Raw genomic sequence first — 19,771 nt, 5'->3', positions numbered from 1 at the left:
GTTAAAGTTTGCAATATCTGTTCTTATAACCCTAAAGTTGCGGTGTTCACACACAGAGACATGGACACATTTTAAGACCACAGCTTTAAAGTCACAAGTAAGAATTACACTGCCAATTCTTTTTGTATTAGTACCATGATGTAGTATTCCATATAGACAGCTCTAAAAACAGTTACCCAGAATTGATCCTTTAGAAGCCTACTACTGCAATTGTGGTACAACTGTAGCATTGGCTGAAAGCATTTGCATATATTGTAATTTTAGCTATAGTTTTCATGGAGCAACAATGGTGTGTCCTTTATTGCACCACTTAGTGTAAGAAAGTGAGGTAAAGAGGCAAACAAATTTAAGGTTCAGTAAATGTATAGAGTATTACATATGCTATGGAGCTAGCTTTCAAATCTGCTACAAACTTGGCACATAGATTTTCTTAAAAAATTTGAAATTTATTTCACTGCAGATTTCAGCTATTGCTTTGCAAATCTGATGCAGATTTTTCTTTGCTAAAATTCCAATTACTTGCACTGTACTGTTGTGGAATTTCAGCACAAAATCTGCTATGTGCTACCATATGTGTAAACCTGGGTTTATGTAAGGGCTCGTTCACATCTGCGTTGTAGGGTCCTTATTGCAGGTTTCCGTTTCCTGCATAAAACAGATGCAGGAGACGGAAGCCTGCAGGAGACTTTCTCACCCATTCATTTGAATGGGTGAGAAAGCTGTCCGGCCATGCGCGGCAGTGAGCGTTTTACGCTCTCCGCCGCGAAACCGGGTTTTATAATCCGGACACAGAGTCGGACATGCACTACTCTGTGTCCGGATAAAAAAATCCGGTTTCGCGGCGGAGAGCCTAAAACGCTCACCGCCGCGCACGGCCGGACCCGGTCTATGGTTTCCGTCTTCTGCCATGCAGAAGACGGAAACCATAGTACGGAGACCCTGAACGCAGGTGTGAACCCAGCGTAAGTAGTTAGTAAAGCAGGCAGGTAAAATACAGTTTGCAAACTTCTATTTTTACATTTACTTTTTTATTTCTTGTGTAAATTTACCCTTGAGACATATGCCTTTTATACCTTATTATAACCAAAATTTCCTATTAAGCCATATTGGTTTATTCTTAAGTACTATAAAATGAGATTAATGAAAACAATGTTATGAATTTTTTTTTTTAAGGTGGAACATTAATTTGGTTTATTATTGGCAACATAAAGTCAGAATGTTATAAAGTATGAATTAACCTTTTTGCCATATTATTACTCTTACCTGCTGATCCCTTACATGCTTTTCATTATATTATATCACAGACTGGATATTAATGCAGGCAAATTCATTTAAGAAAACAGTACAATTCTGAACATTGTGTACTTTCACACAAGCATTTTCAGGAAACATTAATTTCAGTGCATTTCCTAGATGTTGAATAATTTAGTAGATCTTGTCGTGTTTGGAATTACATTGTTTCCTCTTAAAATAGTTTATAGACAAGACATCTTTATTTAATCCCATGCTGAATGGAAATTATTGGCAATGAGCTCTGGCGTCTTGAAAATAGTTCATCCTCCCTTAACCTTTACACGGTATATAGTAGCACCTCTTTTGGCATTTTTTTATTTCAAATTTTTAAAAAGCTGTAAAAATGTTCTGTTGAAAACATGAGCTGTTATTAATACTTTATTTTATTCTTCTCCACGTTGTGACCAGGAATTTTTGCAGGTTAGATAGAAGTGATATAACTTGCTCAGTTCTTAGAAGATGAAGGTCTGTCCACTGTAAGGGGAAAAAAAGAGAAGTATAAGGTAAATATGGAAAAATTATATGTGTAAAGAATTATGTAAGTTTATACATTTGCTACATTCTGTCATTTCACAAAGTCTGTGGTCAGATGTATTAGTGCAGTATTCTAGGGGAATATGGTGCATAGAGGTTATTGGCACCTACAGCTTTGAGTATATCCCTCCTTTTAGTGCTGGTTTACACTTCCAATTCCCTAATCAGCCATGTAAGTAGATCCTAGTGTTTTAACGCCCTTCCATGGTCCTTTCCATGATAATGTTGTTTATTTCTAAAACTCTTCTTTTCTAATGTAGTGGATGTGATATGTTATATCACACATACAAATTACGTGTTATAACTGTTGTGTTCAGTGTCACTGAGGAATTTATTTCAATGGATTAGCATAGCCTGTGTAACTGGTATAGTAAGAGTCAGGGTCGGTTCACATTAGAGTATGTATTCAGTCCGGTTAGAGTCTGCATGGAATCACCCCAGACGGAATACAACTGCAATTTCAAGCATTGTGCTGTAAAAGCACACAGACCCCATAGACTATAATGGAGTCCGTGTGCTTGCCGCACACTGCCCGCACGAATCCGGTTAGACTCCATGAGGACTCTAACGGAATACATATGCTAGTGTGAACCAGGGGTCACGCGCAATCCAAGAAGTCCTGTATAATTTTTATAGTCATATTAATGTGCAAATTTACCGTACAGGCTAAAGAGGAAAATACAGTCATGGAGCTAAGTCAATTGTGCTCGCGCTAGTTAGCAGACATGGCATCACCGAACCATCTTAGGGTTGGCTGCTCAAAGCCCTACATTTCCAACAAGGGAATATTATGACATCACAGGTCAGAGGTTGTAGGAAGTAGCTTGGGGAATCAAGGCTCCATAAATATCAAGTTCAAGATTTCAGGGTTAGGCTCCTTTCCCACGGAGTAACGCGCCGCTCATTTAGACATGTAAACACGTGTCAGAGCGAGGCGCTTCAAAACAGATCCCATTGATTTCAATGGGTGCCGGCTTATGCGCGCTACTCATTGAAATCAATGGGAGGCTTTATAACCCATTGATTTCAATGGGAAGCGCGCGTAAGCCGCCACCCATTGAAGTCAATGGGATCTTTACTCCGTGGGAATGGAGCCTTAGATTCCTATTCCAGACTTAAACCACTAAGTCTGTAAGTTATTGTCTTTTATTTTACTCTTTTTGCATAAATTCATATTTCTGTTATTCCATCTTTTTATTGTAATGCATGGCAACAGTTTGATATATATTAAATCTAAAATTGAATAAGATTCTCCTTTGGCTCTAATATTTCCCCACTTCCGAAGTGTCAATATCGCTAGCCGTCATACCCTGCTGTGTGCTAGTTGTGCATCATGTGGGCATACTGGTGTCTTATCACACTGTAAGTGGCAAATGGTGGCATCTTTGTGTGACTGCGTGGTAGCATGGTAGGTGAGTTGAAAGGGAATGTGGAAGCAGAGTACCCCTTTTATGATTGTATCTGTGTCAAATGTGTGTGCGTTTGTGGTGAGTAGGTGAACAGATAACCCCCAGAATTGGTATACAGTGAGTGGATATACAGTCCTATGAAAAAGTTTGGGCACCCCTATTAATCTTAATCATTTTTAGTTCTAAATATTTTGGTATTTGCAACAGCCATTTCAGTTTGATATATCTAATAACTGATGGACACAGTAATATTTCAGGCTTGAAATGAGGTTTATTGTACTAACAAAAAATGTGCAATATGCATTAAACCAAAATTTGACCGGTGCAAAAGTATGGGCACCTCAACAGAAAAGTGACATTAATATTTAGTAGCTCCTCCTTTTGCAAAGATAACAGCCTCTAGTCGCTTCCTGTAGCTTTTAATCAGTTCCTGGATCCTGGATAAAGGTATTTTGGACAAACAATTCAAGTTCAGTTAAGTTAGATGGTCGCCGAGCATGGACAGCCCGCTTCAAATCATCCCACAGATGTTCAATGATATTCAGGTCTGGGGACTGGGATGGCCATTCCAGAACATTGTAATTGTTCCTCTGCATGAATGCCTGAGTTGATTTGGAGCGGTGTTTTGGATCATTGTCTTGCTGAAATATCCATCCCCGGCGTAACTTCAACTTCGTCACTGATTCTTGAACATTATTCTCAAGAATCTGCTGATACTGAGTGGAATCCATGCGACCCTCAACTTTAACAAGATTCCCGGTGCCGGCATTGGTCACACAGCCCCAAAGCATGATGGAACCTCCACCAAATTTTACAGTGGGTAGCAAGTGTTTTTCTTGGAATGCTGTTTCTTTTTGGACGCCATGCATAACGCCTTTTTTTTATAACCAAACAACTCAATCTTTGTTTCCAAAATGAAGTTGGCTTCTCCAAATGTGCTTTTGCATACCTCAGGCAACTCTATTTGTGGCGTACGTGCAGAAACGGCTTCTTTCTCATCACTCTCCCTGACAGCTTCTCTTTGTGCAAAGTGCGCTGTATTGTTGACTGATGCACAGTGACCCCATCTGCAGCAAGATGATGCTGCAGCTCTTTGGAGGTGGTCTGTGGATTGTCCTTGACTGTTCTCACCATTCTTCTTCTCTGCCTTTCTGATATTTTTCTTGGCCTGCCACTTCTGGGCTTAACAAGAACTGTCCCTGTGGTCTTCCATTTCCTTACTATGTTCCTCACAGTGGAAACTGACAGGTTAAATCTCTGAGACAACGTTTTGTATCCTTCCCCTGAACAACTATGTTGAACAATCTTTGTTTTCGGATCATTTGAGAGCGGGCTGTCCATGTTCGGCGACCATCAAACTTAACTGAACTTGAATTGTTTTGTAGAAAGAAATGGTCCAAAATACCTTCATCCAGGATCCAGGAACTGATTAAAAGCTACAGGAAGCAACTAGAGGCTGTTATCTTTGCAAAAGGAGGATGTACTAAATATTAATGTCACTTTTCTGTTGAGGTGCCCATATTTTTGCACCGGTCAAATTTTGGTTTAATGCATATTGCGCATTTTCTGTTAGTACAATAAACCTCATTTCAATCCTGAAATATTACTGTGTCCATCAGTTATTAGATATATCAAACTGAAATGGCTGTTGCAAACACCAAAATATTTAGAACTAAAAATGATTAAGATTAATAGGGGTGCCCAAACTTTTTCATAGGACTGTATCTATGGGTGTGACTGATGTTTGACAGTAGGGTTTGTATAGTAGGGTTTCCTTAGGCCTCAATCACAATTATACATTTTCAGCTGTAATTTTCATAATTATTTGTAAATGAAAACCAAAAAAATCAACCCCCCCCCAAAAAAAAAAAAAAAAAAAGAAAAGTTGAATGCAGTCAAAATTTCTACAGTGTTTTAATCCCCACTCAAGGGTTTGTCTTACCAATGCTGCAGAGGCATAGCTAGTGGCGGGGGCATGGGGGAGGCTGCCCTAGGCCCACTGAATTTGTGGGGTACACCCCGGGGCCAGCATTAATGCTTTACTTTTAACTAGATCGGTGTCTGCAGACACCGTTTTAGTTAAATTCCATCCTGCAAGTTAACAGTCTTGTAAACTACAAGTCACTAATAGTATAAGGGGATGGTTAAGAGGGGGAATTAGAAGGGAAGATTCATTAGGGGCCTTAGGACGATAGTGGGATAGAGGATATTGTGAACATAAGGGGTGTCATTTATATAAGAGCTATTAGATGGCATTATGTATACAAGGACGGAGGTTATTTATATAAGTGGCCATTAGTGGGCATCATTTATATAAGGGGGTTATTAGGGGTGCATAATATAAGGGAGCAATTTATTTAATTAAAGTCGCACTTTTGCTTTATTAAAACTAAGACCCCATGTAGCGGGCTACAGCAAAAAAGCGGTACCGTAGCGGTAACGCATCACGATTTTCCTGCAGCGTTTTCACAGGAGGTCTGCAGAAGTTTCCTCTGTGAACTTTCTGCTTACATTATACCTATAGGGAAACCTCCAGCATTTCCATAGGTATAATAGGTATAAACCACAATGGTTTTTGAAATCACAGCATGTCCACTGCGCATATTTTTCTGCAATGTGTGGATGGGATTCGCTAGAATCCTTTGTAGGAACTATAAAATGCTGCTTTTTTCCGCAGAATTTACAGCGTGATCACACCATGGCACTTACGCCACGTGCAGCCCGACATTAAAGAGGACTTTTCATGTCCTTGGGCACATGCGGTTTTATATGCTGCTAGAAAGCCAACAGTGTGCTGAATTCACTGATGACTTTCCTGTTACGTGCCCCAGGGGAAGAGATATCGGTGCCATTATTGATAGCTCTTCCCTGTCAGAAGGGCATTCTTGACAGTCTAGCTGGGAATGGCAGTCTAGTGTCATGGTTGGGCAGTAAGTAACTGCACAGTATAGCGCTACACACATTACTGTGTTTCCAGCTAGACTGTCAGGAATGCCCTTCTGACAGTGAAGAAATATTGGTAACGGCACCGATAGCTCTTCCTCACATAACAGGAAAGCCGGCCAGTCCATAGCTTCAATGTCTTCATCTTGCAGGATCTGCTGACACACTCCAGCCACATGAGGTCTGGCATTATTCTGCATTAGGATGAACCCAGCGCTAACCACACCAACATATGGTCTCACAAGGGGTTTGAGTATCTAATCTCGTTACCTAATGGAAGTCAGGCTACCTCTGGCGAGCACATGGAGGGCTGTGCGGTCCTCCAAAGAAATGCCACCCCACACCCCATACCGACCCACTGCCAAACCGGTCGTGCTGAAGGATGTTAGAGGCAGCAGATCACTCTCCATGGAGTCTCCAGACTCTGCCACTTTCTGTCACATGTGCTCAGTGTTAACCTGCTTTCATCTGTGAAGAGCACTGGGCACTAGTGGCAAAGTTGCCAATCCTGGTGTTCTGTGGTGAATGCCAAGCATCCTGCACGGTGTTGGGCTGTGAGCACAACCCTCATCTGTGGATGCCGAGCCCTCATACCATACTCATGGAGTTGGTTTCTAACCATTTGTGCAGACACATGCACATTTGTGGCCTGTTGGAGGTCATTATGCAGGGCTCTGGCAGTGCTCCTCATGTTCTTCCTTGCACAAAGGCAGAGGTAGCGGTCTTGTTGCTGGATTGTTGCCCTCCTACGGCCCCCCTTTTTTCCAGCAGTCGGAAGAAATAGCTCCTGGAAAAAAGACCTGAGCTGCTCCCATTGATTTCAATGGGAGCCGTCCTTTTGGTCAGGTGGATACGGCCTCAAAATCCTGACCAAAAAACTCAGTGTGAACTTAGCCTAAAGGGAAAATCAGCAGAAAAAAAGTGTATTATAACCTTATGGGGGGCACAAAGCTTAAAAAATAAATTAAAATACATAGCGAAGAGGGAAAACAAACATATTTTATCTCCTTTTTTGTTTACATTTTCTCATATGTTAAAATAAAAAAAACATGGAAAAATAAAAACAATATAAAAATAAAGCCCCATTTATCACTGAAAAAGACACAAATTACTTGAATAACCTAAAAGTATGCCATTGCCCTCAAAACTGCATGTACGAAATGACCTGGTCCTGAAAAGGTTTTTATGGTCAAGGTATTGCCTTTAGGGATGAAACAATCAGCAAAAGCAAAACAAAATGATATAGTGTTGGGGTTATAATCAATATATTTTATGTACACATTTCCATAAGGCAAACAATAATCTACTTTCATTATTGTGTAACAAAAGGAACTATATTTACAATATTTTCATTAATTTGTAGACCGGACATTTTCAGATACAGAGATATCTAACGTGTATGTATTTCACTTTGTGTAACCTTTTTCTTGCCGAGGACATAGCTCTTCATCCTCCTCGTGGCACTTGTCTAGCCGAGGACGTAGCTGCTATGTCCTTACTTCTAATGACGATATCTCTGGACTCTTTTGGTCTATGAAGATAATTTTAGATTCATTTTAAAGATGAGATTCTCATCTTTGAAATGATATCAAGGTCTTTATGTTAAACCTTACAGTTTCACTGTTGGAAACGCTATTCGGCATTGAGATCCCATTGAAGATCTCAATTCCTGACAGCGTTTTTAACAGCCATTCCATTTGTATCTGTAATTTCTATTATGAAGAACTTGGTATCATTTTAAAGATTCCAGGAGGGGGGTAGGAGGGATTTCAGTCCCTGTTACCCCCTCTCATATCAATCAGAGAGCATACTATACTAGACTATACTATACTATTCTCTGATTGTCACATTGTAATTCCCTCCTGAGCCTTATTAGTGGGGTATTCTTATGTAATACCCTCTGAACATAACTAAGTTTTTTGGCACTATGACCCAGACGTTTACTATTGTCCAGATTGCAGTGGCAAAAAGAAGATGTACTGAACACTTACACAACACATACAAAGTTGTGAATAAAGTTTACATTTCACTCAATCCCTGTCCTGTGCATACTTGAGCTTTCTACAGTAAAATACTCCTATAGCGATATTTGTTACATGCTAAAATGATAGTAATAACAATTATCACTAGAGATAAACATATGGATTGCTACACTTTTTATAAGGGATAAAAAATAATATTTTGGCGTCTATTTAACAGCCGCCCCTGTAAATATATATATGTGTGGTATTTATGAACTCCTCACATATTGCAGTTTTTGGAAAGTATATTTTATTTGCAAAAAGGGATAGCATGAGCTGCACAAATTTGCAAGTTTGACAAATGTATAAATTTGGTAAATTTGAATTCTTATGCAGTTTTTGTTTGTAATCTCTGTTTTCCTGTTGCATGAAGCTGGTTGTATATATGAATTATTAAATTGAGTTTTTATATACGGTATGCTGTGCAATCTCAAAAAAGTTAGATTTTGATGTCACAGTCACAGTTTGCTAGGTGTAGTATAGCTTTTTAACATATTAGTGAATAACAGAAAAATCCTGCTTGTCTTCTGTATTCATGTTTTTGGGAGTCTGAGCTCTTGTTGTAGTTGATGTTTGCGGTACATATAGTATATATACACATTGTCTACACCTTAAGCTATTATTTTAAATGCATTTTGTATAAGAATGTGAGATTGAACATGAGTTTTAGGTGCAAATACGTGTTTTAGTGCATTTTTTCAAAATATTATTTGTGTTTGGCACAAAGTAATATGAAGGTTAATGTGGCTATTGATAACTCATTGTGACGTATGTAATCTTCAGGTTGTTTACTTTCAAAATATATATAGGGTTTAGGGGTTCACTTGCTTTTCACGGTGTTTAATCCCTACATTTTATAGGATGATACTTTTTTAACATTTCCAGCTTCAAAGCAGATTTTTGTTCCTTCCAGTTCTAATGATTTTCTGAAGACATGTGCATGTGGGTGTAGTCCTTAGTGAGATGTATAAACTCTGCACATGTTGAACTTTTATTTGTATGTGGTTTGGTGCATATAATTTATTGTTTGCTTTCCACTTTTAGCAATTAATATACCTTTATTTTTACATAAAATATTCACTTTAAATCAAAATTGCATGAAGGTGCCTGTTCACATACAGTACTAAGTGTCATTCTGACAATGCTGCAGGTGTCTACTTTAAGAAAATATATAGGTATGGGAGGGTTGGATGATTTTTTATCTTGCAATTTAGGTTTGATTTGTCCATCTCAAAACTGTGAAAATTGCTCTGGCTACTGGAGGTGCAAAATTTCCAGAAACCTTTGCAGGGAAAGGGTTAAAAGGGGTTTCCAGGGTAAATTTTTAAAGTTTAAATATGTTGGGGGCAGTGAAAAAGGTAAAAAAATACATACTCACCTGTCCCAGTTGCTCCGTTGTAGTTCCATGCCTCCCGGTTTGTTTGTTCTCCCAAGTCTCTTACAGCATTGTGCTGAAGCTGCTGATTGGCCTCAGTGGTCATTGATCATTCAATGACAATTGAGGCCAATCAGCGGCCTCAGCAGGCCTCAGGAAGAGGACCCGTGATGTCACAGGTAGTGGCATTCAGACCCTTCACTGACTGAAAATAATATGTAGATGAGAACAACTTAAAATGTAACTTTTAATAATTTTATTAAAATACACAGTCCAGTCACATTAATGTGACCACCTGTCAAAATCCAGAATAACCACCTTTCGCAGAGCGGACCACTGCGAGATGTTCAGGAAGAGAGGGGATGTTGTGATGATGTTCACTGGGATGTTGAGCCATGCTGACTCCAGTGTCGTGGCCAGCTGCGCTAGGTTACACAGTTGAGCATCCATGGCACGAACAACCCAATTGAGGTGGTCCCACAGATTCTTGATTGCATTCAAGTCCGGGTAATTTGCTGGCCAAGGGAGTATGGTAAACTCATCCTGGTGCTCCTTGAACCACGCACATACTGTACACTGCAAGCTTTATGACACGTCGCATTGTCCTGCTGGTAGATGCCATCATCCTGAGGAAAAATAATTCGCATGTAGGGGTGAACATGGTCCACAAGGATAGATGCATACTTGTGTTGATCCATCGTGACTTCCACAATGATGATTGCACTCAGATGGCTGATGACACATGCCTTCTGCGATTGGTTATTTAATGTTGACGTCAAAAGTAGGCTGTGGTCACATTAATATGACTGGACTGTACATATATATTTATTTAATTTATTTATTTTAACACTGTAATGTTTAGACCCCTTATGGTTTTGAAACCTTGAACCTCAGGGGATATGATCACTACAAGGTTATATAGACATAAGTTGGCTATGACCTATATTTTGAAGGTCTGTTACAAAGAACCTTCAAAATATTAGTCAATTGATTAGCTCTCATTCACATGCCTTGAATTCAATACAGCTACATAACAGCGTAAATAAAATGGTTCTCAAACAGTTTTCACAGATATTTTCTGTTGTGTGACTATAGGGTAAGGCTAGAGCTACACAGTAAATTTAGCCAGAACTCCTGATGTGCAATCTAAAATTGCCACATTGTAATATGGCTCCTTATGAATGGAGTTACATTGCAACCATGAGAGTGCTCTGATTTCTAGTCGCCAAGAGACTGAGCACTGCTCAATTATTTTTGGAACTAAAAGTCACAGCATCCTCCGGCCGCTGTGCCACGTATACTGGTTAAGGAGTCAAAGTGGGACACAACAATCTTTGTCCACAAGACAGAAGTGGTGGCCAAAAGTCCTAATATGGAGGTCTATCCTAATAACTTTACACTCTGGTGGTGAAAAAGGGGGGCACATCATAGAGTGCTGACACCCATTCCTCTCCCAGGTGACTATCTGGTAATAGAGTGGGGGTTAAGGAGAGTGTGTCAGAAAGGGAGTTAAATAATCAGTACTTGAACTGAGTTGAGTCTGGACCCATTGTCATATAACATTGAGTGATGACTTCAAAAGGCCCACACACATCTTTATCCACAGACAGACAGGTCTACCTTGGTTTCTCCGTCTGTGCGTGATTCTGTCCCATCACTTCAGTGTCCATTTCCAGTCAGTTCCTTCTTCCTGCACATCAAGTTAATGTTTTGCACACAGCAACAGTTGCGATATGCGATATGTCTGCCCCAGTTAGTCTTGTTGCTTGGGATTTTAATGCTATCTAATTTGTGCAGAGTTAAGGGACTCATTTTTTAGATTAAAATTGATGGAAGAAATTGCCTGGAGACTTGTATACTTGCAGTGTCTTTTTTTTTATATTAAAAAAAAATATATAAATTGCTTCCAGATTTGTCTTTACTAGAGATGAGCGAACAGTGTTCTATCGAACACATGTTCGATCGGATATCAGGGCGTTCGCCATGTTCGAATCGAATCGAACACCGCGTGGTAAAGTGCGCCAAAATTCGATTCCCCTCCCACCTTCCCTGGCGCCTTTTTTGCACCAATAACAGCGCAGGGGAGGTGGGACAGGAACTACGACACCGGGGGCATTGAAAAAAATTGGAAAAAGTCATTGGCTGCCGAAATCAGGTGACCTCCATTTTAGACGAATAGTGGATTTCAAATCCGGGTCATATGAGAATGTGAACTTTGTGACTATGAGACAGGGATAGCTGTACAGGCAGGGATAGCTAGGGATAACCTTTATTTAGGGGGGAATGTTATTAAAAATAACTTTTTGGGGCTCTATCGGGTGTGTAATTGTGATTTTTGTGAGATAAACTTTTTCCCATAGGGATGCATTGGCCAGCGCTGATTGGCCAGAGTACGGAACTCGACCAATCAGCGCTGGCTCTGCTGGAGGAGGCGGAGTCTAAGATCGCTCCACACCAGTCTCCATTCAGGTCCGACCTTAGACTCCGCCTCCTCCAGCAGAGCCAGCGCTGATTGGCCGAATTCCGTACTCTGGCCAATCAGCACTGGCAAATGCATTGTATTGGCGTGATGAAGCAGTGCTGAATGTGTGTGCTTAGCACACACATTCAGCTCTACTTCATCGGGCTAATAGAATGCATTGGCCAATCAGCGCTGGCCAATGCATTCTATTAGCTTGATGAAGCAGAGTGTGCACAAGGGTTCAAGCGCACCCTCGGCTCTGATGTAGCAGAGCCGAGGGTGCACTTGAACCCTTGTGCACCCTCGGCTCTGCTACATCAGAGCCGAGGGTGCGCTTGAACCCTTGTGCAGCCTCGGCTCTGCTACATCAGAGCCGAGGGTGCGCTTGAACCCTTGTGCACACTCTGCTTCATCAAGCTAATAGAATGCATTGGCCAGCGCTGATTGGCCAATGCATTCTATTAGCCCGATGAAGTAGAGCTGAATGTGTGTGCTAAGCACACACATTCAGCACTGCTTCATCACGCCAATACAATGCATTAGCCAGTGCTGATTGGCCAGAGTACGGAATTCGGCCAATCAGCGCTGGCTCTGCTGGAGGAGGCGGAGTCTAAGGTCGGACCTGAATGGAGACTGGTGTGGAGCGATCTTAGACTCCGCCTCCTCCAGCAGAGCCAGCGCTGATTGGTCGAGTTCCGTACTCTGGCCAATCAGCACTGGCTAATGCATTGTATTGGCGTGATGAAGCAGTGCTGAATGTGTGTGCTTAGCACACACATTCAGCTCTACTTCATCGGGCTAATAGAATGCATTGGCCAATCAGCGCTGGCCAATGCATTCTATTAGCGTGAACTGAGTTTGCACAGGGGTTCTAGTGCACCCTCGGCTCTGCTACATCAGATTGCTACATCTGATGTAGCAGTGCCGAGTGTGCATCAGATGTGTAGTTGAGCAAAACTGACTCAGCACTGCTAAGTCTCTGCATTCGCATAGGAATGCATTGGCCAGCCTTCGGCCAATCAGCGCTGGCTCTGCTGGAGGAGGCGGAGTCTAAGGTCGGACCTGAATGGAGACTGGTGTGGAGCGATCTTAGACTCCGCCTCCTCCAGCAGAGCCAGCGCTGATTGGTCGAGTTCCGTACTCTGGCCAATCAGCACTGGCCAATGCATTTCTATGGGGAAAAGTTAGCTTGCGAAAATCGCAAACTGACAGGGATTTCCATGAAATAAAGTGACTTTTATGCCCCCAGACATGCTTCCCCTGCTGTCCCAGTGTCATTCCAGGGTGTTGGTATCATTTCCTGGGGTGTCATAGTGGACTTGGTGACCCTCCAGACACGAATTTGGGTTTCCCCCTTAACGAGTTTATGTTCCCCATAGACTATAATGGGGTTCGAAACCCATTCGAACACTCGAACAGTGAGCGGCTGTTCGAATCGAATTTCGAACCTCGAACATTTTAGTGTTCGCTCATCTCTAGTCTTTACGTCTCATAATGTTTTATTTTTGTTTAAACATTTTCCTCTAGACTCATATATATATATGCCTTGTATATATATATACAGTCCTATGAAAAAGTTTGGGCACCCCTATTAATCTTAATCATTTTTAGTTCTAAATATTTTGGTGTTTGCAGCAGCCATTTCAGTTTGATATATCTAATAACTGATGGACACAGTAATATTTCAGGAGTGAAATGAGGTTTATTGTACTAAGAGAAAATGTGCAACATGCATTAAACCAAAATTTGACCGGTGCAAAAGTATGGGCACCCTTATCATTTTATTGATTTGAATACTCCTAACTACTTTTTACTGACTTACTGAAGCACAAAATTGTTTTTGTAACCTCAATGAGCTTTGAACTTCATAGCCAGATCTATCCAATCATGAGAAAAGGTATTTAAGGTGGCCAATTGCAAGTTGTTCTCCTATTTGAATCTCCTCTGAAGAGTGGCATCATGGGCTACTTAAAACAACTCTCAAATGATCTGAAAACAAAGATTGTTCAACATAGTTGTTCAGGGGAAGGATACAAAAAGTTGTCTCAGAGATTTAACCTGTCAGTTTCCACTGTGAGGAACATAGTAAGGAAATGGAAGACCACAGGGACAGTTCTTGTTAAGCCCAGAAGTGGCAGGCCAAGAAAAATATCAGAAAGGCAGAGAAGGAGAATGGTGAGAACAGTGAAGGACAATCCACAGACCACCTCCAAAGAGCTGCAGCATCATCTTGCTGCAGATGGTGTCACTGTGCATCGGTCAACAATACAGCACACTTTGCACAAGGAGAAACTGTATGGTTGAGTGATGAGAAAGAAGCCGTTTCTGCAAGCATGCCACAAACAGAGTCGCCTGAGGTAAGCAAAAGCACATTTGGACAAGCCAGCTTCATTTTGGAAGAAGGTCCTGTGGACTGATGAAAGATTGAGTTGTTTGGTCATACAAAAAGGCGTAATGCATGGAGTCCAAAAAAACAGCATTCCAAGAAAAACACTTGCTACCTACTGTAATATTTGGTGGAGGTTCCATCATGCTTTGGGGCTGTGTGGCCAATGCCGGCACCGGGAATCTTGTTAAAGTTGAGGGTCACATGGATTCCACTCAGTATCAGCAGATTCTTGAGAATAATGTTCAAGAATCAGTGACGAAGTTGAAGTTACGCCGGAGATGGATATGTCAGCAAGACAATAATCCAAAACAACGCTCCAAATCGACTCAGGCATTCATGCAGAGGAACAATTACAATGTTCTGGAATGGCCATCCCAGTCCCCAGACCTGAATATCATTGAACATCTGTGGGATGATTTGAAGCGGGCTGTCCATGCTCGGCCACCATCAAACTTAACTGAACTTGAATTGTTTTGTAAAGAGGAATGGTCCAAAATACCTTCATCCAGGATCCAGGAACTGATTAAAAGCTACAGGAAGCGACTAGAGGCTGTTATCTTTGCAAAAGGAAGATCTACTAAATATTAATGTCACTTTTCTGTTGAGGTGCCCATACTTTTGCACTGGTCAAATTTTGGTTTATTGCATAGTGCACATTTTGTTTTTTTTTTGTTTTTTTTTTCAAAAGCTTTATTAATGCAAACAAAACTGTACATAGTTGAAATAAGACAAAGTATTTCAGCCATGGATCAATAATAGCATCGAAACGCAAAAATGAGCGAATCATACAAGTAAGTGGTGGGGAAGGCAATAATCTGCCATAAAACAACAATAAGGAGATTACAAAGGTAAACTAAGCGAGTTGACAAGATACGGTGAGTGAGTCCACAATGAGCACAAGAACATGTAAGAAGGGGAAAAAGAAGAAAAAGAGGGAGAGGACAAAGAAAATGAGTAACGTGAAAAATAGCCAGTGGAGAAGAGGAGGAGAGGGGAAAGAAAGGAGAGAGGAAGAAAGACACATATAAGGGCATGCGAGTGGTGAATTAATAAAGCAAGAAGTGGGGGGGTCGGGGGAAGGGGGGGAGGAGGGTGAAGGTCTCAATAGACCTAGAGTGGCTAAATGTGTCTCCAAAATTGTATCTCCCAATGCCCACCAGGCGGTCAGTGAGCAAACAGGGATCTCCAGGGGGCCCAGATCTTTGCGAATTTAAAATGGGTGCGCAGTTTCCAGCTAGACAATTCCTCGAAACGTGCGATTTGGTTGACTTTACTCACCCATTCCGATTTAGATGGGGGAACAGGGTTAAGCCATTTGGCCGGAATGAGTGAATTTGCAGCAGAGATCAGAAAGGATAGTAGGTTCGATTTGGATGGTTGGTATTCTGAGGATGGCAGGGAGAGGATAACCATTTGTGGGGTCAAGGAGAAGGACGAAGAAGAAGTGAGTGTCCGAATGGTGGACTGGACTTCTTGCCAGAAATCAGCTATGACAGGACAAGACCACCAAATGTGGTACAAGGAGCCAGCGGCAGCATGGCATCTCCAGCATTCATCTGTGTCTGTTAGTTTCATTTGATGCATCAGCTGTGGGGTTCGGTACCACCGAGTCAAGAGTTTATAATGGGTTTCTTGCAGTCGCACACATCTAGAGAAACCCTGAGAGTGAGATAAGATCTGGTTGACGTGTTCGTCGGTTAGCGAGCATTTTAGCTCTATCTCCCAGGAGGTCAGGAACGCCGGCTTGGAAACCTGAGGAGGGCATACATATTTCGGCAGAACAAACGAGGTTTTGCGGAGCAGCTTGCTTCGCACTGCAAGGGTTCTCTCAAAAGGGGTGAGTGCTGTTCTGATCCCATTTTCAGACAGCCAGGTAGTCATTGTTGAACGGAGATGTGTTTCATGCAAGAACGTGAGTTGTTTACTTGCAGCAAGAGAAATGAGTTTGTCCAAATCAGGTCGAGCAGAGTCGTCTAAAAGGTCCAGAAGACAATGGGGGGAAAGTCGAACCCACGCGGTTAGGTATGTGTCCGTCCGTTTGTTCAGGCAAGCAGGAACAATCGAAATGGGGAGCAGGGGAGACGGATGAGGGGCAAGAGAGTTTCTAAGCTGATGCCACGTCTCACATGCCCCCAGTAGCAGCTGATCCATCGATCTCGGGCGATGACCTGGGAGACCATAACACCATAAATTTGCAAGAGTAGCGGGCCCAAATGTCGAAGAAAGGGAGTGAAACATTAGCGAGGACGGGTCAGGGGACGTCAACTCTATCCACCTTTTCAGCTGCACTGCCTTATAATATTCTTGCCTATGCCTCCCGCAGCCTTCCTCTTCATCAGGAGTCGAAGTGGGAGACGAGGACGTCTAGTGTTCCACAGGAATTTGGAGAAAATGCTTTGAAGAGATTTAAAAAACGCAGGCGGTAACCGAATGGGAACCATGTGAAGGCGGTACAAAATCGTGGGGAACACATAGGACTGCAGGAGATTACGGCGGCCAAACCATGAAAAGGGGAGAGGATTGAGTGAGTGTAGCCTATTCCGGACGTCCGTCAACAAAGTATCAAAATTTTCGGTATAAAGCCTGGCGGGGTCAGAAGTGAGTTTAATACCTAGGTACTTTATGGAGGCAGACGACCACGTAAAGGGGAGGTTAGTGGAGAGAGAGTCACTAGTATATTTGGGGATCGTGATATTCAGAATCTCGGACTTGTCGCAATTTACCTTGTATCCCGAAACGTGCCCGTACCTAGTGAGTATGTCTGCTATCGTATGAAGCTCTTTCTCAGGGTTCGACACCAGGAAGAGCACATCATCTGCAAAGGCAGCGGAATAAAGCGTATGCGAACCCAGTTTCAGCCCATGTATGTCAGGGTGCGTGCGGACTGCCTGCAGCAGAGGCTCCAGTACTAAAACAAATAGTGAGGGAGATAGTGGGCATCCCTGTCTCGTGCCGTTATAGATGTTAAATGTGTTGGAGAGCGTGTCATTTATTTTTAGTTTGGCGTGTGGACGGTCATATAGAGAAAAAACGGCAGTGACAAACTGAGGGGGAAAGCCAAATTTAGCCAGGATCGCCCGCATAAACTTCCATGAGACCCTATCGAAGGCCTTTTCTGCATCTAGGCTCAATAAGGCAAGCTTCGAGCGGGTGGAGCGAGCGTGTGTGATAGCATGTAGAAGTTTATGAGAGTTTTCCCTACCCTCCCTGCCATGCACAAATCCCACTTGTTCCGGGTGGATGAGGGAAGGGAGTAAATGTTTGATTCTAGACGCAAGGGTTTTGGGCCAAATCTTAAGGTCCAAATTCAGTAAAGAGATAGGATGATAACTGCTACATAGGGAAAGGTCCTTCCCTTCCTTGGGGAGAATAGTAATGTGTGCTTCTTGTGCACCAAGGGGAAGGGGCGTACCATTCAGTATGGAGTTACAAGATCTGGAGAGGTGTGGGAGTGGTTCGGATTGGAAGACTTTGTAGTAGTGAAGGGGAAGGCCGTCAGGTCCGGGACTCTTCCCGGCGGGAAAGCTCAGCAGGATTTTCTTAAGTTCATCATGGGAGATGGGTTCTAGTAAATTCTCGGCATTTTGGACAGAGAGCGTGGGAAGGGGGACATTGGACAAAAAGTCCTCAGTCAGTTTAGCCCGACGGAGAACGTCCGAAGCCAAGTCATTTCGGTCAAGATGATACAGACCAGTGTAAAAAGATAAGAATGCCTCGGAAATCTTTTCAATCGACGAGTGCGTCTTGCCAGCGCTGTCTTTTATATTAGCGATAAAGCATTTGGTCTTTCTTTTGTGTATTAAGGAAGTCATTAGTTTCCCACATTTATCGCCGTGTGCGTACAGCTTGTGTTGGTGGTGCAAAAACTGTTTGGCGGTGCGAGTGTTGATAACGTCCCGGAGTTTTTCTCTAAGAGAAGCAAGTTCATCCTGTAGGGGGAGTAATTGGCTCCGCTTTCTGATGCGTTCTATAGAAGCAATATCAGACAGGAGTTTATCAAGCGCGGCCTGGGATTTCTTCTTGAGATCCGACGCAAGGGCGATAAAAACCCCCCTGATGACTGGCTTGTGTGCTTCCCAAGTTACAGTGGGGCATATTTCAGGGATAGCATTGAGTTGGAAATATTGGTTTAGATTTTCCCTAACCGACTGGACTATACTATCGTGGTCTAGAAGGGATTCATTTAGCCTCCAACACCAATCTCTCTTTGGCAATTGGCTCAGAGTGAGATTCACCCATACCGGGGCATGGTCTGATATAGTGATACTCTCTATTTTAGACTTATTTACTGTATGCAGAAGGCTGTTGGAGAGGAAGATGTAATCAAGCCTCTGATACGTGCGTCTAGGGTTGGAAAAGAAAGAGAAATCTTTAGTCGAGGGGTGTTGGGCTCTCCAAATATCAGTGAGATTCATAGCGTGAAGGGTTTGGTGCAGTCTCCCCAGCTCCCTCTGAGAAATAGAAGATGTGCCCGTAGAGGTGTCGATAGAGGGGTTAAGGGCGATATTGAGGTCGCCACCGAGAACAATCTGGCCTTCTGCAAACAGTGATAGGGTGTTCAGCGCCTGGAGAAGCCATGCCACCTGGCCATGGTTCGGGGCATAGAGGTTGGCAAAGGTGTACCTATGAGATGCTATGGAACCTTTGACCATAAGGAGCCTGCCATCCGAATCTGAGTATGAGTTTGAGCAAAGGAAAGGTACAGAACAATGGAATAATATAGACACTCCGGACACTGACTTAGCGGGGTTTGTTGAGTGGTAAGCTAGGGGGTAGGTGTGCGTAGGGAGTTTAGGAATCTTATCGGCTTTGAAATGGTTCTCCTGGAGAAAGACAACCCGTGTATTAAGTTTCTTCAGGGTGGTATAGATCTGAGACCTCTTATTAGGTGAATTGAGCCCATGGGCATTGAGAGACACAAGAGTAATATCTGTCATAATAGCGATAGGTGAGGGGGGGGGAAGGAAGTAGGAAAAGCAGAGAGGGTGGAAGATACAGATAGAGTGGATTAAGTAAAGCAAACAAAGCAAACAGAAGAGCAAAGGAAAGGTCAGAAGAAGGCGGAAGATGGGTGAGGGAGAGATATACGAACGTAGGACAGACAAAAGACACAGACAAAAGACTTACAGCGTCACTATTTACTTGGGTGATAGAGCCTGCAAATCACCCAAGGTTTGACTACCGGTCAACGATATGGGGAGGAGATATGGGAGTAATCCTGATCGGGTAACAGCCAGAAAGACGACTTCGACAAACGAAAAAGAAAGCGCATATCAAAATCGCCTGAGGGCTCTGCACGAGAGCAGGGGGGAAAACTGTAATAGTTGCGGGGAAGAGGGGGGGGGG

At 42.5% G+C, this 19,771-nt stretch overlaps 1 protein-coding gene across 2 annotated transcripts in view; it reads right to left on the bottom strand.

Annotated features, from left to right (window-relative positions):
• Positions 1-1,700: 1,700 nt before the first annotated feature.
• The window catches only part of CA11 (carbonic anhydrase 11), a 535,579-nt gene continuing 517,508 nt past the window's right edge, over positions 1,701-19,771 (bottom strand). For both annotated transcript variants that reach the window (XM_075276799.1, XM_075276801.1), the window contains one exon: positions 1,701-1,767. In XM_075276799.1, the coding sequence (XP_075132900.1) occupies positions 1,739-1,767 (29 nt within the window). In that variant the 3' untranslated portion in view covers positions 1,701-1,738. The remainder of the gene's footprint in view (positions 1,768-19,771) is intronic.

Source organism: Leptodactylus fuscus, chromosome 6 (genome assembly GCF_031893055.1).
Source record: "Leptodactylus fuscus isolate aLepFus1 chromosome 6, aLepFus1.hap2, whole genome shotgun sequence".
In the NCBI taxonomy this organism is placed as follows: Eukaryota; Metazoa; Chordata; class Amphibia; order Anura; family Leptodactylidae; genus Leptodactylus; species Leptodactylus fuscus.
This window is presented reverse-complemented; position numbering and strand designations above follow the sequence as displayed.